The sequence below is a fragment of the Aegilops tauschii genome, chromosome 2, assembly GCF_002575655.3.
Source record: "Aegilops tauschii subsp. strangulata cultivar AL8/78 chromosome 2, Aet v6.0, whole genome shotgun sequence".
NCBI classification, from domain to species: Eukaryota; Viridiplantae; Streptophyta; class Magnoliopsida; order Poales; family Poaceae; genus Aegilops; species Aegilops tauschii.
In genome coordinates, this window is record NC_053036.3 from 116,726,000 (window position 1) to 116,751,706 (window position 25,707).

The 25,707-nt window shown below is 49.2% G+C and overlaps 1 protein-coding gene across 1 annotated transcript; it reads left to right on the plus strand.

Annotated features, from left to right (window-relative positions):
* The first annotated feature begins 4,556 nt into the window (after positions 1-4,556).
* On the plus strand, positions 4,557-8,121 carry LOC109774139 (trehalose 6-phosphate phosphatase RA3). The gene is made up of 9 exons (XM_020332854.3): positions 4,557-4,946; positions 5,035-5,175; positions 5,302-5,373; positions 5,821-5,916; positions 6,057-6,110; positions 6,346-6,595; positions 7,053-7,123; positions 7,230-7,322; positions 7,659-8,121. The coding sequence occupies exons 1-9, from the start codon at positions 4,701-4,703 to the stop codon at positions 7,710-7,712; spliced, it is 1,077 nt and encodes a 358-aa protein (XP_020188443.1). The 5' UTR covers positions 4,557-4,700; the 3' UTR covers positions 7,713-8,121.
* Positions 8,122-25,707: the final 17,586 nt, after the last annotated feature.

Below are 25,707 nucleotides of genomic sequence, written 5' to 3' on the forward strand. Positions count from 1 at the left end.
CTACTTTCGCGGTGTCAAACATCGCGAATAGGTCAAGGATCATCATATCTATCCCTGATATGTCATAGTTCATCACGAAGCTCTAATAGCTTGGTGGTAGTGACTATGGAGAACCATCACTATCTCATCTGGAAGATTAACTCCCACTCGATTCAAGTGATTGTAGTACTCAGACAATCTGAGCACATGCTCAACGATTGAGCTTTTCTCCCTTAGTTTGCAGGCTTAAGAAACTTGTCAGAGGTCTCATACCTCTTGACGTGGGCACTAGTCTGAAATCCCAATTTCAGTCTTCGGAACATCTCACATGTTCTGCGACGTTTCAAAAACCGTCTTTGGTTTCACAATTCTAAACCGTTAGCATTATGCACTGAACTATCACGTAGTCATCAAAGCATGTATGTCAGATGTTTCGCAACATCTACAGACGACGCTGAGGTTCAGCACACCGAGCGGTGCATTGAGGACATAAGCCTTCTGTGCAGCAATGAGGACAATACTCAGTTTACGGACCCAGTCCGCATAATTGCTACTACCAACTTTCAACTAAATTTTCTCTAGGAACATATCTTAAACAGTAGAACTAAAGCGCAAGCTATGACATAATTTGCAGAGACCTATTGACTATGTTCATGATAATTAAGTTCATCTGATTAATGAACTCCCACTCAGATAGACATCCCTCTAGTCATCTAAGTGATACATGATCCGAGTCAAACTAGGCCGTGTCCGATCATCACGTGAGACGGACTAGTCATCATCGGTGAACATCTCCATGTTGATCGTATCTACTATACGACTCATGTTCGACCTTTCAGTCTCTTGTGTTCCGAGGCCATGTCTGTACATGCTAGGCTCGTCAAGTCAACCTAAGTGTTTCGCATGTGTTCCGAGGCCATGTCTGTACATGCTAGGCTCGTCAACACCCGTTGTATTCGAACGTTAGAATCTATCACACCCGATCATCACGTGGTGCTTCGAAACAACGAACCTTCGCAACGGTGCACAGTTAGGGGGAACACTTTCTTGAAATTATTATAAGGGATCATCTTACTTACTACCGTCGTTCTAAGCAAATAAGATGCATAACAAGATAAACATCACATGCAATCAAATAGTGACATGATATGGCCAATATCATTTTGCTCCTTTGATCTCCATCTTCGGGGCACCATGATCATCTTTGTCACCGGCATGACACCATGATCTCCATCATCATGATCTCCATCATTGTGTCTTCATGAAGTTGTCACGCCAGCGATTACTTCTACTTCTATGGCTAACGCGCTTAGCAATAAAGTAAAGTAATTTACATGGCGTTATTCAATGACACGCAGGTCATACAAAAAATAAAGACAACTCCTATGGCTCCTGCCGGTTGTCATATTCATCGACATGCAAGTCGTGATTCCTATTACAAGAATATGAGCAATCTCATACATCACATATATCATTCATCACATCTTCTGGCCATATCACATCACATAGCACATGCTGCAAAAACAAGTTAGACGTCCTCTAATTGTTGTTGCAAGTTTTTACGTGGCTTGTATAGGTTTCTAGCAAGAACGTTTCTTACCTACGTAAAACCACAACGTGATATGCCAATTTCTATTTACCCTTCATAAGGACCCTTTTCATCGAATCCGTTCCGACTAAAGTGGGAGAGACAGACACCCGCTAGCCACCTTATGCAACTAGTGCATGTCAGTCGGTGGAACCTGTCTCACGTAAGCGTACGTGTAAGGTCGGTCCGGGCCGCTTCATCCCACAATGCCGCCGAAACAAGATAAGACTAGTAGCGGCAAGAAGAATTGGCAACATCTACGCCCACAACTGCTTTGTGTTCTACTCGTGCATAGAAACTACGCATAGACCTAGCTCTGATACCACTGTTGGGGAACGTAGCAGAAATTCAAAATTTTCTACGCATCACCAAGATCAATCTATGGAGTATTCTAGCAACGAGGGGAAGGGGAGTGCATCTACATACCATTGTAGATCGCGATGCGGAAGCGTTGCAAGAACGCGGATGAAGGAGTCATACTCGTAGCGATTCAGATCGCGGTTGATTTCGATCTAAGCACCGAAGAACGGTGCCTCCGCGTTCAACACACGTGCAGCCCGGTGACGTCTCCCACGCCTTGATCCAGCAAGGAGAGAGGGAGAGGTTGGGGAAGACTCCGTTCAGCAGCAGCACGACGGCGTGGTGGTGGAGGAGCGTGGCAATCCCGCAGGGCTTCGCCAAGCACCGCGGGAGAGGAGGAGGAAGAGGGGTAGGGCTGGGCCATGAGGGAGATGTGCTCTCGTGTGTATGGCAGCCCCAAAACCCCAATATATATAGGGGAGGGGGAGGGCTGCGCCCCCATCTAGGGTTCCCCCCCCAAAGGGGTGCGGCCAGCCCTAGATGGGGCTTGGGGGGCGGCCAAGGGGGGGAGAGAGGGGGGCGCCCCACTAGATGGGCCTTAGGCCCATCTGAGCCTAGGGTTTCCCCCTTCCCCCCTTCCTGCGCCCTGGGCCTCTTGTGGGGGGGCGCACCAGCCCACCTGGGGCTGGTCCCCTCCCACACTTGGCCCACGCAGCCCTCTGGGGCCGGTGGCCCTACCCGATGGACCCCCGGGACCCTCCCGGTGGTCCCGGTACATTACCGATAGCACCCGAAACTTTTCTGGTGACCAAAACAGGACTTCCCATATATAAATCTTTACCTCCGGACCATTCCGGAACTCCTCGTGACATCCGGGATCTCATCCGGGACTCCGAACAACATTCGGTAACCACGTACATACTTTCCCTATAACCCTAGCGTCATCGAATCTTAAGTGTGTAGACCCTACGGGTTCGGGAACCATGCAGACATGACCAGGACGTTCTCCGGCCAATAACCAACGGCGGGATCTGGATACCCATGTTGGCTCCCACATGTTCCACGATGATCTCATCGGATGAACCACGATGTCGGGGATTCAATCAATCCCGTATTCAATTCCCTTTGTCTATCGGTATGCTACTTGCCCGAGATTCGATCGTCGGTATCCCGATACCTTGTTCAATCTCGTTACCGGCAAGTCTCTTTACTCGTTCCGTAACTCACATCATCCCGTGATCAACTCCTTGGTCACATTGTGCACATAATGATGATGTCCTACCGAGTGGGCCCAGAGATACCTCTCCGTTTACACGGAGTGACAAATCCCAGTCTCGATTCGTGCCAACCCAACAGACACTTTTGGAGATACCTGTAGTGCACCTTTATAGCCACCCAGTTACGTTGTGACGTCTGGTACACCCAAAGCATTCCTACGGTATCCGGGAGTTGCACAATCTCATGGTCTAAGGAACTGATACTTGACATTAGAAAAGCTCTGAGCAAACGAACTACACGATCTTGTGCTAGGCTTAGGATTGGGTCTCGTCCATCACATCATTCTCCTAATGATGTGATCCCGTTATCAACGACATCCAATGTCCATGGTCAGGAAACCGTAACCATCTATTGATCAACGAGCTAGTCAACTAGAGGCTTACTAGGGACATGGTGTTGTCTATGTATCCACACATGTATCTGAGTTTCCTATCAATACAATTCTAGCATGGATAATAAACGATTATCGTGAACAAGGAAATATAATAATAACCTATTTATTATTGCCTCTAGGGCATATTTCCAACATGTTAGTCTTACCGAACCTTTCGTTCGCTCTAGCCCCATCCCAAACGTCCTTTTATTCTCCTTCTAATAACCATCGTTTTAATATTATTTTTTCTTTCAGTAACCGTCGTTTCTAATAAAGGTCGCTTTTATCCCGCCTTTTGTTATTTTTGTAGAAACAGTGGGCATCATGTCTGTTTTGCATTAAAGAAACCGCCCTAACCCATGGTTTAGCCCTCACAACTCATATACATAATGGTATAAAAATAGTACGTAGCACCTAACTGCCGCTCTTTTTCTTTCCCTTCTTCTAATAACCACCAATTTATGTTTTTCTTTTGGTAACCCCCGATTTAATCCAGCGTCTCTGTTATTTGTCTAAAACAATGGGCATCCTTCCCGGTTTTCATTAAAGAAGACAGTTCAACCCATTTCTGTGTTTAGTCACCATAATTCATATGCACTAGTATAAAATGGTAGCAATCAATTATATTCATGTTTGAGTCGATGAGTGCGTATGGCTATTTTTGGAGCAACAACATTCTAATAATCAAATCCCTCTTCGAAATGTTATGGCATTATAGTTATATTTGGCACGTAAAATCATATGACGTTATCATCGAAAGCAACTTGAAGAAATGTATGGTCACACGATTTAGCATCTAAGGACAGATATATCGCCTCATTATAACTCTAGCAGTGTACACAATTTTTGTCAAACACAATTGACATGAAGCGCAAAATGCTTGGAATTATGTCGACAGACCATTTCTTCTTCTTTGCCCCATGTATTTCCCAAGCATTAAAATGTGGCACTTCCACGTAAAAAAATCCAGAGGTGGGCCAGGCTTACACCCCTATATATAGGCCCGAAGTCCACCGCCCCCAACCATCAAACCAACCCCCCTCTCCTCCCTCCACTCCCCAGAAACCATCGGCATCAGCTTCTCCTTCTCTTCGTCCGTTACTCCCGTTGAAGCCCACGCACCTTGTTGCTTTCTCCCACCGCTTCTTCGGTCTCTCCCCTGTGCTGGTCCGCTCTCTCGTCATGACGAACCACGCCGCCTTTGCTGCCGAGGACGCGGTCACCGCCGTGGCGGCGCCGGCGCAGCCGGGTCGCCATTTCGCGTCCTTCCCGCCGCGGAGGGCGCGCGACTGCAGGAAGGCCTCCCTGGGCCGCATGGACCTCGCCACCTCGGCGGTGGTGATGGCCGGGTCTCTGCTGGACTCGATGAAGGCCTCCTCGCCCCGCCACGCCATGTCCCCCACCGGCGCCGACCAAGAGGAGTGGATCGTAAGCTTTTTGACATGCATCCATGGCCACGGCGTGCTTTCTTTCCCTCCCTCTCTTCATGGCTGAAGAATCTTTGCCTGAATCGCAGGAGAATCACCCGTCAGCATTGGAGTGGTTCGAGGGCGTGCTGGCGGCGGCCGAGGGGAAGCAGATCGTCATGTTCCTCGACTACGACGGCACCCTTTCGCCGATCGTCGAGGACCCTGACCGCGCCGTCATGACTGAGGAGGTCAGTCTCCCTCCCTCGTTTCGTGTCTTCTGCCGCCTCCTCGCGGCGCGATCGAAGCAGAGCAGATCTGTTCATAAGGTTCCCTCGCACTGTTGTGTTCTTAATTAACGTGGGTCTTTGACGCAGATGAGGGAGGCGGTGAGGGGCGTCGCGCAGCATTTCCCGACGGCCATCGTGAGCGGGCGATGCAGAGACAAGGTACTATACATTCTAGTGCCAACATACCATCCCGTAGTGCTACATTTATTGCTGCTGCTGCTGCTGCTGCTGCATTTATTTTTGTTGTTGCTTTCTTCGTGCCTGTTTTTTCCCCTCTCCTCCAACGTGCACCGTAAACGGAATCTTCCAGGTTCCCTTTCGTAATATTTGGGCGTTGATTTTCACCGCCCACATGACATGGCATGCATGCCGCATTTGGTTGCGGGCGTGAACCTAGACGCTATACACACAACAGTACATTCAAAGAGGCATAGCGAGCGTTTTTATGAGCGTTTTCTCGCAGTAGTATTTCCGCCCACAGAATGAGAGAAAGGCAGGGACCCTTTCCCTTTGCTCGGTTGCCTCTTCTCCCTTGCAGTAGTACTTCCGCCCACAGTATTTTTTGCACTGTATTTGTATTTATGGGCTGGTGCAATACATACGCAGGTGTTCAACTTTGTGAAACTGGAGGAGCTGTACTATGCCGGGAGCCACGGCATGGACATCAAGGGCCCCACCAAAGTGTCTAACCACAAGGCAAAGGTTAGTTAAGTTAGTCGACATCTCCCTACAGTCTCCGCTTTTCGTCGTGAAAGAGACTTTTCGGCCCTAATTTTTTGTTCGCGGTAATTAAATCCCTTGTGAGCTGCGTGATTGAGTGGTTGTTGGATTTGTCTACGCAGGCTGACGAGGTTCTGTGCCAGCCGGCGACCAAGTTCTTGCCTGTCATCCAGAAGGTAGGCATGCACGACCTGACCTTGTCTTTCACCGGTGGGATCGAGATTAATTAAACTTTCTGAGACGAAACAAATAATGTTCCCAATCAACTACTAGTAACCTTGGTGTCCTTCTTTCTCGCTATCAAGTCCACCACTGGTACTTTTATCCAAAAAAAGTCCACTACTGGTAGTACTAGCTACTGATAGAATATATGATTTGCTGACAAGTCTGGCCCGGCTGGATCGATTGCAGGTGTATAAGACGCTGACGGCGAAGATGGAGTCCATCCCGGGGGCCATGGTGGAGAACAACAAGTTCTGCCTCTCGGTGCACTTCCGCTGCGTCGAGGAGGCGGAGTGGGACGCTCTTGGGAGGGAGGTGAAGGCGGTGCTGGACGTCTACGAGGACCTCGAGATCACCGAGGGAAGAAAGGTCCTAGAGATCCGGCCCACCATCGAGTGGCACAAGGGGAAGGCCCTTCTGTTCTTGCTTGAGTGTCTTGGTGAGTTCTTACACAACACATCATGATTGTTGTAACTGTGGTGGTTTCCTTAATGGAAATCGACGGTGCAGCCCGTTGTTTTGTTTAGAAAACGTCGCCACGCGCCGCTTAGCCTGCAAAGAAAACGGCACATGATTGTCGTAACCGTGGCGGTTTCTTTCTTTTTTAGAGAAACCGTATATCATCATTAAACAATATACTCTCAGTATAGATACAAACATACACATAAACTACATGAGAGACCAAGAAAAGACCATAGCCATAGAAACTTTGCAAAAGAAACGCAATAAAAAGATTTACAAAAAACCCGGGTGTTTTCTTTAAAGGAAATCGACCGCACAGCCCGTTGTTTAGAAAAAAAATATAGTGCATGCATAAATATAGTTGCTACTTCATGCATGTCTCGTTACTTACTTGCTACTAATGTAAAGTTTTGATGATGGTTTTATCTTCACAGGCTTTGCGGGGCGTGGCGACGTTTTCCCGATATACATCGGGGATGACCGCACAGACGAGGATGCGTTCGAAGTATAGTGCGCGATACACCTGTCCTCTTTTGCGCTGATGCACGGTATCGATCCGATCCGTTGAAAGAACAAATGTACTGACGCTCTTTTGCAAAAAATTAAAATAGGTGCTGCGCAACATGGGACAAGGCATCGGGATCCTTGTGACAAAGTTTCCAAAGGAGACTAGCGCATCCTATTCTCTGCGTGAGCCTGCTGAGGTATACACAACAGTCCACTATATATATGTATATATGCATGTATATGGAATGTATAATAGCTGCATGCCTATTTTTGTGCAGTCATTTTATGCTTTCTAAAGTTAGCACGGCTAGCTACCTACCTACCTAAAGCAACTACATACCATATATTGTGCACTGTTGCAGTAGTAGAGCTAGCCGTTAGGTGCATGACATATACTACATGCTCTCAAACTGCTTCCCGGTAAAGTCGATTGTTTGGAGAAATAAAGCAATGAAATGTTAATAATTATGGGCTTTGAGTTTGACATGAATTTTGTTTTCATATGTGTAACCTGGCTTGGTCATGTTATGCAGGTAAAGGAGTTCCTGCACAAGCTGGTGAAGAGCAACGAGACAAAGAAGGGTTAATTCATCAGCTAGCAGCCTTCTAGCTCTAACTCAACATGGAGATCGAGCAGGCTATATATCTAGTACATCAAGTCTAGCTTGTTTCCTTTTTGGACTTGGTGTGTCTTTCGTTTCATCTAGTAGAACATTGCATGCATGCGTATTGGGATCGATATATAAGATCCAGATCGAGCAGTGACCCTTGCTAGGCCTTGGCTCCGAAGGTTTCTATTACTGTATCCTTCTCGCAAGGTCTTGTAATTAGCCCTCCGTTAATTTTTGTTTTGCGAATAGCCTTCCCTTATTAGCTATGACAGAAATGGGAGTGACAAAGTAGCCCTCCTTTTTCTCACCCTACACTATAAACTTGTTCTATTACTTGTTTCATCGTTAGCTTGTTATGATGTGATCTCCGTTGAGAAGTTGTTAAGTTATTGCTGTGCTAGTATTGTTAGTTACTCCCACTGTAAACTAATATAAGAGCGTTTAGATCACTATTTTAGTAACCTAAACGCTCTTATATTTCTTTACGGAGGGAGTATGTTGCATGGTACCTGGTCGTTGTAACTGTTGCTGGTGGAAAATGAAAAGAAAATATGGTATGCAATCAAGGGAGAAGCTGGCATGCGATCGAGGCCCTAGCCAAGTGCACAGTACATGTGTATGGGTATGCAGTGCACAGACCGATTCGCCAACAGTTCGTAAATGCATGGACCGATCATGTATGCCTGTGTGAGAAGTCAAAACTACCAGTAGCTAGCTACCAAGGCCGTCGGGCCTGCTTGCTTGCCCCTGTACGGCCAATCCTGCACCTTCAGATCAATGCATGGCACTGCATGCTGGTGGCGGAGTAAATTCCACCACAGATCGAGCATGCGACCGATTACTGAGAAGGCGGATCGAGTAGTGCATGATGCATCGGCCGGTGCAGCCTGCGCTCGAGCAGTCTCTGCGCCCATGCTTCCATCGATCTCGGTCGGTCACAGACGCAGCATCGAATCACGTGTCACGACCAAGAGTACTCTACTACTACTCCTTGGCTCACAGATGCATGCATGATGCACACCTTCACCTACCTGGCTGTGATTAAACAGACATGCACCCGCTTTGTTTAATTGATCTTGCAATCAAACGCAGTATAATTTGACGTCGATCGGCACCGATTCGATCCCCGCTCGATCGATCTCCGGCTTGCAAGTTGCGACGACAGGCAGTGCAGGCACCGATTATTATGCTCTCCTGTTCTTTGCCGAGTAGAAACAGTAGGGGAACACCAAATCTTCTCGTCACCGAATCTGGCCTAGCTAGCTAGTGTATATGAATATGAGCTTCTTTCCAAACTCCGGCCCTTTTTATTCTCGCGCCCTTTTGACTCAAACGGGCATATGGAGACGTTGACATAGGCATCACCGCATGCATATGGAGATTCTCCTACCGTATGGATGCTTGGAAAACCCTCCTTCCGACCAAGCACCATCACCCGCGCCTCTGGAACAGAAGCAAGCGTAGCCGGCCACACAACGTAGCACAAGCCCTCTTTATGGCAGCCTAGCTCGTACTCGAAATGCCCCGTCCATGCCTTAACGTGCAAGAACACTGCACTAGCGGACAACGGCGCCACTATGTGTAAAGCGGTTTTAGGAAGTGCCCCATTGCAAAAGCTGGTCAGGCAGGCCACGAGTTGGACTCCACTTGACTGTTCATGCATTTGGACACCGTAAAGTTTATATTCTTGGTCCCTAGAAACTGCACTTTTGTGAAAATGTCGTCGCCGCGAGCAACCAAAAATCGGTGCCTTGAGTGTCAGTGGCACATGATTGTCCGGTCCAACGAGCGAGCATTTCCTTGGTAATACTACATATCTTGATGATTTTCTGCACCCACCAATGGTTTACAAGTGGGGGACCTTTTTTTTTTGCGGGATTACAAGTGGGGGACCTGACCTAATAGGTTGCCACCTTTGATCGATCGTCGTGCCATGCGTGGAAAGACACATGGTGACCCATGCTTTGGCGCCCAAAAGAACAATTAACTGCGTGCCCTAGCTAGGCTTACATGCATAAACAAGGAACCGACACGCCCTCGCCGGGTTGGAATAATTGGAGGCATAAGAGGGAACGCTTCGGAGCCAACCACTTAACCTCAAATCTGTGGGCAAAGCAAGGCCGCTTTCCCCTGATATAACAAATGATTGGTGTACATGCGTGATCGATCGATCTATCTAGGCTGCAAACGCATAATATATATACTCTTGCTGAACTGAGCGCCACCTGTGGTGAATCGGTGAATCTTCCTCTTCTTTATGCGTGGGTGGATATGTGGAACACTAATATTTAAGCATGTCACGAATCAGGGCTACAAGGGGTGATCACATGCTGGTCACATTCGCGAGGCCGAGGGCCGGTGGCCGAGTCAGTGAGCGTTAAAAGGAGCTCTCCTCCTCTTCTTAGGTCCAAAGCGATGACAAGACCGTGCACATGATCGCCAAGTTGCAGCAGTACTGGCTTTGCTGGATAGATAGCTTTATGTTTTTATCGATCGTTGCGTGGTGCAAGGTGGTGCATGGTGGTCCTGGTTCCTAGGTACGTAGCTAGCTTGTGTTGGAAATTTGATCGGCATAACAGACTGAGTGAAAGGGGGAGTTTCACTCCCACGTACGTGCTATGATCGGGAGCAGCCAAACCCAACAGACTGGTTTCGGTCCCTGGCCCATCAGTGTCTCATACTCCCTCCGTCTGAGAAAACTTGTCTCTCAAATAAATGTATCTAGCATTAAGTTAGTGTTAGATATATCCATTTGAGAACCAAGCTTGAGACAAATTTTTTCGGACAGAGGAAGTATATATTAAGAGGGGGTCGTGTATCTCTGCACACACGCATAGTATGAGAAAAACACCCAGAACCTCGTAACTACCGATCCATAAAAGTGGCGCTGAAGGGTTAGAAGGCTGAGGCTGACTACCACAGTCGGCCACCCTAGGACAGTGCTGGCGAAGTCCTGGTACCATCTACGTCCATGCCGCCCTTCTTCCTAGCAGTCTCCTCACTATTGGAGGACCCAAGGTAAAGGCACGAGACTGATGCTTCGCCTACGACGGCCTCAACTATCTCAGGTTCTTACCAACGTTTCCGCTTTTGCCAAATGTTGTGGTGTTCTAATCATGAGATCTAGATCCTAATATTGTTGATCCTAAAGAGAAATTTTTCTAACAGCTCGAGCGCGCGGCGCGGCCACCATGGTTGATCTCGTGTGTGGGTTCACCGGCGGTTCACGGGGCCAGCGAGTGACCACCACTACCGGAATCGCACCCTATGCCGACGGTGGCCGTACATCTATGCCGACGGCCCTGGGCGTCGGCAACGTCATCGTCTAACGGCGGCCGCCGTCAAGTGTTGCCCAATGGCTTCTCGCCATGTGGCGAGACGCCGTTCAGCATGGGCGCGTCTATGCCGACGGCCCAGCCGTCAGCTTAGTTTGAAATTATGCCGATGGCTAGGCCGTCGGCATAGGCACGCCACGTGTCAGATACTGGGCGCTCCTGGGGCAGGTCTATGCCGACGGCCAGGCCGTCGGCATAGACGTGCCACGTGTCGGCCACTGGGAGCTCACGCCAGGCCTATGCCGACGGCCTGGCCGTCGGCATAGTTTCCACGTGTCGTCCACTGGGAGCTCACGCCAGGCACCTGGAGGGGGGAAACGGGCGCGTCGGGTCTACACGGAGGGGATCTTGCCGTGGGTCTGGCCCGGATGTTGCTCCAAAGTGTTCCTATGGGCTGACCTACTACAACCGGGTGGATAGGTCCACTGCTCAAAGCCCGTCCGTGCAAAGTCAAAGGGCTAGACCCCGTGGTCAAACGCTACAGGGTTAGGCTGGACGGGGGCCCTGGGGGTAGCAATGCCACCCGAGCGTCGCACCGGGCCCTCATACATGCGGGGTGGTGTGGTGGCATGTCCCAAGAGGCGGCACGCGTCTCCGGGGTGTGCCCCCATCCAAGTGACGGCGGCACTGCCTTGCGTGCAGGGGGGCACACCGCGGAGCCCCAAGACGGGCGTCTACGCATGCCTGAACACTTTCACATATGCATCGGGGCCCGTGCGATGTTTCGGTGACATAGCTACACCCCGAATCCCCCCACCAACTAAAATTCCCTCCGTGTCGACCGTTTCCCCCCTCCGTGACACGGCGATAGCGACGTTAGTAACGGGAGGCAATCGATATACAATCAGGGTATGTTTTTTTAGATAAGGCATAATTATCTTATGCAAAAACAAAAACTAAAATAAAGTAAAAATGAGAAAATAAAGTAAAAATAAAAAATTGTATGCCGACGGCCTCGCCGTCGGCATACCTGTGCACACACGGAGGTGCAGTCCCACGGATCGATGACGTGGCATGGCGCACGGATCGATGACGTGGCAGAGGGGCCTATGCCGACGGCTACACCGCAGGCATATATTTGCCATAGGTAGTATAGAGCGAAATTTAAAATAAAACTAAAAAAATGTATGCCGACGGCTAGGCCGTCGGCATATCTGTGCACACACGGAGGTGCAGTCCCACGGATCGATGACGTGGCATAGCACACGGATCGATGACGTGGCAGAGGGGTATGGGCCAGGTTTATGCCGACGGCAAGGGCTGGCACGGGTATGCCGACGGCCGCCGTTACCAGCCGTCGGCGTAGGCTCAACGTCGTCAAACGGTCAGCGCTGACGGCAAGGGCTATGCTGACGGCCGCTCCTATGCCGACGGGCCCCGTAGGCGTACCTCGAGCGGTCCCGACGGCCTCGTATATGCCGACGGCCCCGTCGGCATATATGTATTTATGCCGACGGCTTTTCTACGCCTACGGCCTGCTCTGGGCCGTCGGCATAGCGGCATTTATGCCGACGGGTGCCGTCGGCATAGATTTGGCCGTCGGCAAACGAAGTTTTTCTGGTAGTGCACGGCGGAGAAGGTGAAATATACGAAGGAAAGACGAGTAAAGCGGGGAGGAAACATAGTGTGCCATCTTGATTTTTCAGAAAAGGAGACGCGGGCAAAGCGAAGCGACGATGCGTGCATGGCATCCGGGTGGCTGCTATGCGTTTGCATGGTTGTACATGTACGAGTATTGGATGATTGAGCAAAATTGCGTGCGAGATTCGGCAGAGTTATTACGTAAATTATTGGTGCTTTGCACTTTACTTGCTGGAGCTGGACTGTGTCTGTAACTGAACTTCTTGGCACACAGTACCGTATCAACGGTTTAGCTAAAAAAGAATATAGTGTCAACGGCGAGATTTCTTCCAATCTAAATTAATCAGGTAACTTATATAGTAGTAAATGAATTGGACGCGCATAACGCTCGACCGTTACCCCTAATCGCCGCAACGCTATGTCGCAAGGCTCTCCACGCAACCGTGACCGTTTGCGCTGCAATGATCAAGGCACGGCCACACGTCATCCCGCTGAACCCCATCGAGTTTTCCTTTTCATTTTTTGATAAAAACACAACCCTTTATTTAAACTTCCACAACATTGTCAATACAAAATCTGTTGATGGGCTCCTAGCCCCGTGGCCAGAGCGCGATGGCGTCTCATAGCCGACGCGGGTTTGAGCCTTGGCTCGAGCGTTGTATCTCACATTCCCCTCATAGTTAAAAAGCCTAACTAACCAAACATGGTGTCCTACAGGAAGAGATGTTGACGCCCTCGCCAAATTTTATGCTTCAAAATTGGACTTCCTCCCTTTATGCATTATGTTCGTCCCTGCAAAAGAGGGCAACTTCGTCTTCATTTCGTTGATGATCACCGCCGAGGGGCTAAGGTAGTTCTCCTTTACGCGAGTTACTGTCGTCATACCGTTCGTCGCCACGCATGGTCATTCAAGGTTCAAATCAGCTGACAATAAAATGCCTCACTACACGATGTAGCTTCCAAAATCTTTGGACCAGTAAGCCCTTCAAAGCACCCAGGAATTTGCCATGGTCATCCCCATAAACCGTTGCACGGGACCCCATTTCCTTGCATGGACACTGCTGCATCTACATTGCTCTTTACATCCACTCGGGAGGCTTGATCCACTTCTTCACACTGCTCAAACCCTTGCTGGAACAGTCTTCTTGTTTGATGGAATGGGTTCAAGGTCATCAGGGAACTTACTGATAAACACATAGTAGACAACGGGCTTTCAAAAATCTATTCATGCATTGCTGCATTGCTTTCTGACGTGCCCACCAGATAGCCCACAATGTGACAAGCATCTTAGCAAATTTCTTCTCATTAATGGATTCTTGTAGAGTAGCTAACCACAACCCTGTATCTATCACTAGACATGTGATAATGTGCTCCAGCAATTGCTCATCAACTAGAGCCCACACAGTCTTCGACATCCGACACTCAATAAGAGCGTGTTTCCATGAATCTCCCTCTCTGTTGCAGATGGCATACATGTTCGAGCCAGCTATGTGTCTCCTAACAAGCATTTCCCTGTCGGGATATAATCAGCCTTCAAAAGCTTCTTCCAACTGATTTTGGGTGCCCCCTGTATTAGAGCTAGCCACTCTCTTATCCAACTAGTGTAGTCTTCTTCTTTTTGTATCTGCCAACAATCTATAGGATGAGCGAACAGAGAAACTCCCCGAGCATTCATATTGCCAGGCCCAACTATCCACCGATGATTGCAAGCTCCGTGGAATATTAAAGATGGTTTGTGCGTCCATAGGGCACATGTGCTCCAGAACTGCTGTCCGGTTCCATGAATGTGAAGGGCCATCGATCATATCTAAAACTGAAACGGGGGTAGGGAGGTTCAATGATGCCAAGTGGAGCACCTCAGTAAGTTGTCCCTTGGCAACCAGTTTTGGTCCCAGATGTAAGTGGAAGTGCCATCACCAATGCGTCTAATTACCCTTGTTCTAAAACGTATAAACCTTCATGAATCGCTCGCCAAAAGTGTGGGCTACTAATACGTATCCAACGTATCTATAATTTTTTATTGTTTCATGAAACTAAGCCTTTAGATGCTCATTCTAGCTTTGTTCTGAGCCTTTGTCAGTAAGCAGTTTCTGCGATTGCAATTTGGCAAACAGTTAGAAATTGCATTCTTCATAGTGACGTCTTGAATGTTATCACTGATTTTGGAGCTTTTCTTTCGATGCACTTTAGAAATGTTTTGAATAACCACTCAAAGGTTTCCTGTTTTTCATCTTTTATCAAGCCGCATGCAAACATACAGTTTTCTCCATGTCCGTTTATTTCAACAAATTGAGCAAACCTCAGATCATATTTGTTAGTTTTGTAAGTTGTGTCGGAGCTCAGAATGTCACCGTATTGATCATAGTTCCTCCTTCTAGTTCCATTTGACCAAAAGATATGCATGCCATTCTTTTATGGGTCTGTTTGAATGAGTAGAAGAACGAGGGATCTTCTGACTTTTTCTTTCAAAGAATGAAACAACCTGCATCATATCATTTCGGACATACTATCTCCTCATCTTTGTGCCCATGTTGCTAATGTGTTTCCCTGTGTAAGGCAATGATGATAGGCCTCTTCTCGTAAGAATGCCATCCATTATTTTCCTAGGTTAGTATGTTTACCCTTTTGCATGTCCTGATTACATCTTTCTCTGGTGGACTCATGTATTTGTGTGATCATAGGAACGTCATTTCGCCGAGTGGATGAAGCTCATGATTGTGCTCAATTAGGAGTCTTATGACTACCCAGTGATCAACTTTCCAGGTAACGACCATCTGAGCTCTACGCCCTGTCTTGATGGTGTAGTTCCTTCTTCTATCCATTGTATTCTCTAATTCAGTAGGTGTGTCCTTAGTCAATTTATACTTTCTTCTTTTAGCTCCTGCAGCTATTGGTTTTGTCTTGTTTCTTGGCTTGCCAGACCGTTGCACTTAATTGTGAACCTTTTCGTTTTGTCATCAGCCTCTTTTCTTCTGTAGTGATAATTCGCAACTTTTTATACTGAAAATCTTGTAATTAATTCATACTCATTGTAGAATCCGTGCACATGGACATCAGTTTGAAATGTCATGTCTACTGCTGGCATATGGTTGCTCTCATGTTATTGGCTTAGTATCAATGCTTTTCCAATACTTTCATTCTCCAGGAATAAATCTATATCATCCCAAGTTAGATATTTTTCTCTAAATGTTTCATTTGATTTTCTTCATTTGTGAGTTCTTTGTTGATATTTAGAACCATCCTCACCATGTTTTTCTCTAGCAGAGTCTGTCAGAACAACAATACACTACTGGAAACAGAGAATTTGCCATCAGTCACCTCTCTCCCGTTAGCTAGTGGACGACAAAGAAGGCCTTTGCCGTCTGCTTCTAAAAAACAGACGACAAAGAATTGGCTGACTCAAAGATCCTATTTGCCGTCAGCCAGTTCTTTGCCGTCGGCTGGCAGACGAAAAGAATCTTTGTCGTCCGCTGGTAGACAGCAAAGAGGTGGGTGGTCTAGTGGAGGCCCAAACCCTAACGGCCCACCAGCCCCCCTCTTTGCCGTCCGCTAGCTGACGACAAAGAACGAAGCATAGCTCACTTGGGAATTATATCTAGTGATCACTATGAAGAATCTGAAAGGCGCTGAGAACAAGATCGTACCCTCTAAGACGAGGGGAGGTAAGGAATTGCCATCACACTCTGATTCACCTTCTGTTTTAAGTAGGATTGCGACACCACCTCCTGCTATTCAATCTGATATGTCGCAGGTAATTGATGATGCTACTTCTACTATAAATGAAATTTGTGACAATGCTATTACTCTGCTTGATAAAACTGTGCCAGTAGGTGAATTTCTTGATGAACAACTTGCTAAAACTAAGGAACTTGAGAATGCTGAAATTGATGAAAACTATGATTCACCTATTATGCATAGCCCTCGTACTAGAGTTGAAATTCCTAAGATACCCGAGGGTTATGTTATGGATGGGGAGATAGCTAGAGAATTTCTTGCTTGTAATGATAGAGATGATGTTAAGAAATTATTGAGTAAGCTGAAAGAAAAGTCTATGATAGCAAGAATGAAATATGACCCTAAGCTTTCTACTTCTCCTCGGATAGACCACAACCTCTCTTCTGGATGCGAAAGAAGATTCAATCAATGTACAATGTTTGCCTTCTTATGAGAAGGAGGGTTCTGAATCTGATCCTTTTCATGGTTATGAAACTGAAACTGTTGTGACACATCTTACTAAATTGAATTATATAGTGATACATCTCCAACATATCTATAATTTTTTATTGTTCCATGATATTATATTATCAATCTTGGATGTTTTATATGAAATTATATCTCATTACATATCATTTTTTGGGACTAACCTATTAACTTAGTGCCAAGTGCTAGTTGCTGTTTTTTTGCCAGTTTTTTCGTTTTCCAGAATATCAGTACCAAACGAAGTCCAATTGCCACGAAACTTTTTGGAGACTTTTTTGGACATAAGAGACCCTGGAAGCCTCGGGAGTGGGCCAAAAGATGAAGGAGTAGCCCACAAGGCACCAAGGCGCGCCCAGGGGGTAGGCGCGCCCTGGTGACTTGTGGGCCCCACAAGCATCCGCTTGACCTAATTCCACCTATATAAATTCACTAAAATCAGGAAACCAACAAAGAGCCACCCAAAACACTTTTTCCGCCGCTGCAAGCTTCTGTTCTTGCGAGATCTCATCCGGAGGCCTTTTCCGGTACTCTGTCGGAGGGGGAATCGACCATGGAGGAGCTCTACATCAACCTTGCTACCCTTCCGACAATGTGTGAGTAGTTTACCACAGACCTATGGGTCCATAGCTAGTATCTAGATGGCTTCCTCTCTCTCTTTGATCTTCAATACAACGTTCTCCTCGATGTTCTTGGAGATCTATTCGATGTAATCTTCTTTTGCGGTGTGTTTGTGGGGATCCGATGAATTATGGGTTTATGATCAGATTATCTATGAATATTATTTGAGTCTTCTCTGAATTCTTTTATGCATGATTATTATAGCTTTGTATTTCTCTCCGATCTATTCATTTGGTTTGGCCAACTAGATTGATTTATCTTGCAATGGGAGAGGTGCTTTGTAACGGGTTCAATCTTGTGGTGCTCTATATCCCAGTGATAGAAAAGGATAAGACACGAATTTGTATTGTTGCCAATAAGGATAAAAAGATGGGGTTTATTCATATTGATTGGGTTTACTTTGTCTACATCATGTTATCTTGCTTAAGGCGTTACTTCGTTCTTTATGAATTTAATACTCTAGATGCATGCTGGATAGCGGTCGATGTGTGGAGTAATAGTAGTAGATGCAGGCAGGAGTCAGTCTACTTGTCTTGGACGTGCTGCCTATATACATGATCATTGCCTTGGATATTGTCATGACTATGCACTTTTCTGTCAATTACCCAACAGTAATTTGTTTACCCACCGTATGATTTTTGTTCGAGAGAGAAGCCTCTAGTGAAAACTATGGCCCTTGGGTCTATCTTCATCATATATTAAAATCCAAAAATACCTTGCTGCAATTTATTTACTTTACTTTTATTTTGTGTTTTTTATCCATCTATCACTACGAGATTTGATACTTGCAATTAACCACCAAGGGATTGACAACCCCTTGTTTGTGCTGGGTGCAAGTATTTGTTATTTTGTGTATATGTGTTGTTCATGAGGTCTTGCATGGTTCTCCGACTTGATTGATAACCTTGGTTCTTAACTGAGGGAAATACTTATCGTCTCTACTGTACTGCATCATCCTCTCCTCTTCAGGGAAATCCCAACGCTGCTCACAAGTAGCAGTAGTTCGCCATATTAGCGGCGTCTACTTCGGCGAATTCCTGGCGGACCACGTCTTCCGAATATGACGTGGCCGCGGACATCTTGATGCCTGCCTCCAAGTAAACCTTGTCTGCCATGCATTCGGCCTCCCGAATGATTTCCTCTGTGAGCGCTGTAGCGTTGGAGATATTGTAAGCTGCCTCCAGCTCCGCTGCGGCCACGCGCGCGGAGGTGCTCATCTAACATGGGGGCGACGCGGTCGACTTCGCGTTGGATGTCCTCCACTTGGCGGCGGGCTCTCGCCCGGAGCTCATTGAAGCGAGCCAAGAGGCGGTCACAGTCGCGGCCTACCTCCTCTGCTTGATGAAGGACCTCCTCGATGGGTGCCTCGATTGATTCGATGAGGCGAAGCTGCCGTGCGCGACATTCATCGCCGGCGACCCCACCTCATCGGCAACAAATTTCCTCTTCCGTGATGGAGAGCCGAGTGCCTGACCGGGCACAGACAGTGTCGGGGGCAGATCTGACGCAGCACTCGCTAGTGTCGGGTTAGAGGAAGGAGGGGGGTTGATTCCGACAGGGTTAGCATTGGGGGCGGAGGTGACCTATGAGGTCTACCGCTGGCTATTGAGATAAGGGGGGAGGGGGTTGTGCGCTCCATCGTCGCTAGAGAAGGGGATTGAGGGTTTTTTTGGATTCTATGGTGAAAGAAATGGAACCACTGATTTAAAGAGCGGTGGCATAGTGTGGAGTAGTGGGAAATTGAACTGTGTGAACGCAATCGAGTTTGACTATGGAGGAATGCGAGAAGGCAGACAGATATGCTCGGCCATCCATCTTGCATATTGGATGGTGCAAAGTGTATTAAATTAGCTTTTCCCTCTAATTACTTTAAAATCCGGAAATGAACATGGATTCGAATTCTTAGGGCCATAATTTATTTTCACCTGTTCACTTTTCATAAATTTTTCTGTGAGTAGTGTAAATTTTGTAATGTGTAAAATCTATAGTATAATATATATACATATGAATACCATTATTTTAATTGACATGCACAATGTCACATGTATGGATGGATCAACTTGTCCAGATTCAAATCAAAGTACAACAAACAATGCCCAATTCGCTAGAGGGTTCTTCACCGAAAGACATGTCTAGACTCAACCAAAGGATTCCCAACTCACTAGAGGCTTCTTCACGAAAAGAACATGTCTTACGCATAACACAATGTACATGTCTAGAGTCAGCCATTCTTGAAGTGACATGGTTAAGGCAAGTGACTGCTCACTACAAAACAAATTTGAGGGTTGGACTGTGCAAATTAAAAGCACACATCCATTTGTGCATCGATCAACATGACCGGATTTAAATAGAAGTACAACCAAGGCAGCCCCGTTCACGTCATCTCTTGGGGTCGTTGGTTTTTGGCCTTCTCATGCGATAACCTTGGGAGATTCACTCAGCGCGGGTTGCCTAACCATCTCGCAGGGCTATCACAAGTGTTCCGAACCACATTAAGGCGCAACCCACCTTGAGGTAGGGCCTCGTGAGTCCCGCGCTGGCTCACGAGTGCCCATATACACCTCCTCCAGCCCTGCCGTGCAAGCCACGTGTCAGGGCGGGGCTGTACACACCCTGGAGTCTCCCCTCAGAGGGAGCTCCCACCCACGTACCAGTGGAAGCCCCATGCTCCGCACTGGCGGACGACATGGTCGAGGAGCTTCTATGCCCGTGCAAGAGCGGAAGCGCTATGCTCCGCGCTGGTGATAAACAACTGAGGGTAGCCTAACGGCTGCACTAACCTCAGGAGAGCCACTAGGCTCGTAGTTCAGCCTCACCGCGCCGCTTCCCCCTAGGGAGAGTTGCGGTAGGGGGCTGGGCACGGGGGCTAAGCTCAGGTCACGCCTGGCATACGCCACCCCGCCAGGTCCCTCGGACCTGGTCTTCGCGCGCCCCTCCCGAGCAAGGGCCTGGCGAGGAAAGATATGGCGGTTTGTTCATACGTCAAGGTGGACCCCTGGGCATCATGACCTAGGGGCCTAACTGGTCACGTAGCCCCTCACTCCTTGGTCTTGTCCTGGTGATCCGGACGCCCCAACGGTGGATGAGGTATGCGCGGGGCCGGGCCCTGTGGACACAGAACGCTAAAACCCACACCCGCATCTCCTTCCCGATGGTTGTTCGTACGTCAAGGGGGACTCCTGAGCATCGCGACTCAGGAGCCTAACTGGTCACGTAGCCCCTCACCCCTTGGTCTCGTCCTGGTGATCCGGACGACCCAATGGCGGCTGAGGTATGCGTGGGGCCGGGCCCTGCCGACCCAGAACACTGAAGCAAACGGAAAGGAAATCGCAGAACCCTAGCAAATTATTACAAAACATATTGTCTTTTAAAGTTCAAAGCATAAGTTCTTACGCCTCCACGACGCATGATAAATGTTGCAGGACTAAAGTAGGGGGAAGCGCCGCCTTCGAGTTTCTTCCTCAGCCTTTGGCACCGCTGTCACCTGCCTGGGGAGGCCCGCCATCGACAACGTCACCGCCATCCTTGCCATCAGTTGTGTTCGAGGGCTCGACGCAGAGGAACTTTCGCAGGAGGGCCTCCACTTGATCCTTCACGGCCTTGGCCATCGTGGAGCTCGGGATCTACAGGTTCGAGCAAGGCGCCAAGGTCGAAGGTGGGGTCCCAAAGATATAGGTGGCTGAAGATGCGCGTCGCGGCTGAGGTAAAAAGCGCGCGGGCCTCCCCCTCCACCATGGGGCCCACTCCGATGATGATGCCCTCGAGCGCCGCAGCAAGCTTGGGGAGCAGCTCGGCGCGGCCTTCCTCCGGAGTCGCCGGCAGCTTCTCGTACCCGCTCCCGTAGAGGTCTTGCAGTGCCTTGCGGGACGTCAGATCGAGGGAGACAAACGCATCACGCCCCATGGCGGCCGCCTTCTCAGCAGCGGCGAGGAGTTTCTCCCTGGCCTCCAGGCGAGCTTCGTGATCGGAGACGAGCTTGGCGTGGGATGCCTGGGCCGCCTCCACCTCCTCCTTCAGCTTCTATAGGTGACCGCGCTCCATGGCCCGTTCCTGGGCTGCCTGCTCCATCTCGGCGTCGTGGTCGGCGAGCGCGGCCTCCCGGGCTTTCAGCCTCTCCTCCTGCTCCTCGAGCTGGCGGTTGCGGGCGGCCTGCTCATCCCGGAAGGCCTTCATCTCAGCTTCCGCCGCACAACAACGCTTCTCGGCGGCCGCTGCGTAGTTCAACGCCACATCGCGAGCGGCTGTGGCTACGCCGGCCACCTTCCTGCCCTCCTCGGCGGCGGCCTCAACCTGGCCCCAGGCTGCCCTGACGGACGAGTCGGCCTGGAGCCACCCCGAGACTAGCCCCAGACAACCTGGCGTCATGCGCTGGTCGGTGCCCTGAAGGTCAGCCTGGAGCCGGTCCAGCGCCGTGGAGGCATCCTCCAGAGCACTGGCCATGGTGGAGGAGCCATGGCCCGCCAGCGCGATGGCTTGGGGAGCAGGTGGCACCTGCACCTAGGCCAGCGAAGCTACAACATCAAGGACGGGGAGTGGGGGGGGGCTCCAGAGCCCTCGGCCCCCCAGCGGGTGCGCTGGAGACAGGCGCCTCTGGAGCTGGCTTGGCCGCGGAGGCGACTTTCTCCGAAGCCCGGTCCCTCGGGCCTCGGGTGGCCAACCCCGTCGAAGGAGGACGCGAGGCAGCCTCTTCTTTCCACGCCGCGGGCGCCATGGCCGAGGCAGGCTACTTGGCCCCGGAGGCCGGGCCTCCTCCTTCTTCCTCTTCGCCGCCAACATCAGCCTGGCCATCCGGAGGGGAATGCCTTGAGCACGACATCAAGGACGGGAAACAAAAGGCAAGGTGAGATACTTACTGGTCCTCAGCGATGTACGACCTCTTCTGGCCCAGAAGCGCGCCGTCCCCGAGCTTCTTGGGCACAAGCTTTGCCGCGTTCTCAGGTGCGGACGAGCGCACGGCCGCCGGATCTGCGACGGTGGCAGCCGGAGACAAGGTGGAGACGTTGCCCTGAGGAAGCGGCGCCGTCCCACCATTCTTCGGGGTCTCCTGCTTCAGCTTCCTCCGGGGGGTGCCCCTGGACCTCGTGGCAACCCCGGTGGAGCGCGGCGACCCCTCGACCAGGTACGCACCATCGTCGTCATCGTCAGAGAGGGCACGGAGGAGATTGTTCTGCCGCAGGGAAGAGGTCTCCCAAACCCCCTCCAAGGTCGCCTCCGAGTCCTCCTTTACCTCCTCCTCGGATGGCTCACCGGAGGACACCGGCACCGGGGAGCTAGGGGGCTGGGAAGGCTTCAGCGGCACGAGCCACCGCTCATCGAAGACATGCATGGCGGCAGCGACCTTCTCTCCGTTGACGCGGCGGTACAGCTGGAGATAGGCTTCTGGGGGGCTGCCCTGGTCCTTCTCGAGCAGAGTGCACACGTCCTTGCTCAGCTCCTCGTCAGACAGGTTGTCCGGGCGCAGCCGGAGGTCGTCTTCCACGCCCTTGAAGCTCCACAGAGGGTGTGAGTGCGCCTGAAGCGGAGCCAGGCGCTGCGTCAGGAACTCCTTGTTTGCGTAGTCACAATGTTTCAAGAAAATTATCATGGTATTTCTTATCCTAATATATTGGTTGACATTGATAAAAATACTAAGGCTTATATGACCATGCAATTTGAGCACAACAATTTTTTTACCAAATAACTTAAGGAACACTCTATTTTACTTGACGCTATTGCAAAACAACTTGATCATTTCAGTGCAGAGGTTGCTAATCTTCAATCTCAGTTCAGTAACAATAAAAATTGCTAGGAAAAAATCTTCGATGCACAAGCTACCATAGTAAATCAAATGGCAGCTAAGCCAGAATCTTTAGGGCATAGTAATGATGAAGAGATTAAAATGATTGATTTTTCTTCTATTGATTCCTTGTTTAGTAATCTTAAAATTGATGATAAGGGGATTGAAGAAGAGTCAACTTTAGTTAGAAGGTGTCCTCATGATTCGGGGGGTGAAAATCTTGATGAAAAAATTAGTGATGTGCCCACTCTCTTGGATTACAAAGATTAGTGTATTTCTTTGTTGCAATCCATGCTAAATTCACCCAATGCATATGAACAAAATAAAGCTTTTACTAAACATATTGTGGAAGCTATCATGAAAGCTTTAGAAGAAAAGTTAGAACTAGGAATTTCAATTCCTAGAAAATTATATGATGAATGGGAACCAGCATTAAAGTCGAGATTAAAAATTATGAATGCGATGCTTTATGTGATTTGGGTGCTAGTGCTTCCACAATTCCGAAATCTCTATGTGATGTGCTAGGTTTTACCAATATGGATGAATGTGCCCTTAATTTGCACTTGGCGGATTCCACTATTAAAAAGCATTTGGGTGGAAACAATGATGTTCTCATTCTTGCAAATAGTAACTATGTGCCCATTGATTTTATTGTACTTGACATTGATTGCACTCCGTCTTGCCCCATCATACTTGGTAGACCATTTTTACGAACTATAGGTGCCGTTATTGACATGAAAGAAGGCAATATTAAATTTCAGTTTCCATTAAAGAAGGGTATGGAACACTTCCCTAGAACTAGAATGAAGCCACCTATGGAACTAAAACCAAACATGACAACACTTGAAACTATGCATTATGCCTAGCTAGGGGCGTAAAATAATAACGCTAGTTGGGAGGCAACCCAATAGTTCTCTTTTAATTTTTTTTTCGTTTATGTTTTTCAATAAAATACAATTTTTCTTCTATTATGATTGTGTTTTAGTGTTTTAGTTAGTGTTTGATCCAAGTAAAGCCTTTGGGATGATTTGGGTGATAGTTGCTTTGATTCTGTGCATTAACAGAAACTTTTGTCCCCAGTAGCAGAATTGATGTGCTTTGCTGGAACGCAATAAAATTCTGAATTTGTTACACATGATTGATATACAAATTGCCCACGTTTTCGTAAGTTTTCAGAATTGTTGGAGTTACAGAAGTACGGTCAAAGTTAAGATTACTACAGACTGTTCTATTTTTGACAGATTCAATTTTTGTTGCATCGTGTGCTTATTTTGATGAATCTATGGATTGTATCGGCAGGTATAAGCCATGGTAAAGTTAGAATACAGTAGGTATAATGCAATAACAAAATATGAATGGGTTTGCAATAGTACTGAAAGTGGTGATTTGCTTTATTATACTAACGGGTCTCACGAAGGTTTTGTTAAGTTTTGTGTGATTGAAGTTTTCAAGTTTTGGCTGAGATCGCGATGGATGGGAAACCTAGGAAAAAATCCCCTCACTCGCCTGTGCTGCTCTCGCGGGCGGCAGGGAGAACATTAGTCGCTGCCGGCCGCGCACCTCCCCCACCCCCCTCCGCCTCGCCATCGCCGGAGGGCGCCGTCAGGCATCGCCCGGCTGGCGTCGGTGGCGGCAGGGCTCCACTCCCTCGCTCCCTGGTGTACCATGGCGCGGGACGTGGGGCCCTGGTGAGGAGCACGTCGTTCACGCGGGACGGCGCGGCGGCGACCCGGGTGGCGTGCCGGTGGTGTGGCTGTCCGGCGGCTACTGCGTGAGGTTAGGTGGTGCGAGCCTTTGCATGGGGATGGCGAGGCTGCAAGAGTGGTGCTCCCTCGTCCGATCCCGACGGCAGGGGTCAAGGGCTGCGGCGGCGTGGGCTGCGGGTGGCCCGGCTAGCCTGGCCGGCCTCCGGCGTGGTGGGGCGCGCCGGTAGGTGTGATGGTGGCGGGCCGGAGCTGTAGGGGTCCGTCGGCTCCAGATCTGGTGGTGGCTGCAGGGGCGGCTGGTGTAGTTGGCACGGGTGGTGGAAGAGGCCGCCTTTCTCCTCGAGCTGGACAGGCGGTGGGCGCGGCTATGTGTCGGCTTTGCCCGGCGGCTCCTACCGGGGGCACTTGCTCAGGCGGACCTGCTATTGGCCCGGGGAGGGTCGGAGTTGTTGCTCTGGGATGGTGTGCCTGGGCGCGGTCCGGGAGGTGCCTGTGGGCGGGATGGTTCCCCCCCTCGTGGGCATGGTGGACATTGATGATGGTCGTGGCATTGCTGCTTTGGCATCGGATCGACGCCGAAGGCCTTGGATGTGGCGCTGTGCGAGCTTGCGTGGGCCTAGACCACATAGTTGGGGTCGAGGCTTGCTCGATGACGGCCGTCGGCAATCACCGGTTCGTGTCCCCCCCCTCCATCGGGGCTGGCTTGGGGTGCAGGTGTGGGATCCTCCTACGGTGGAGGCACTAACCCAGAATTG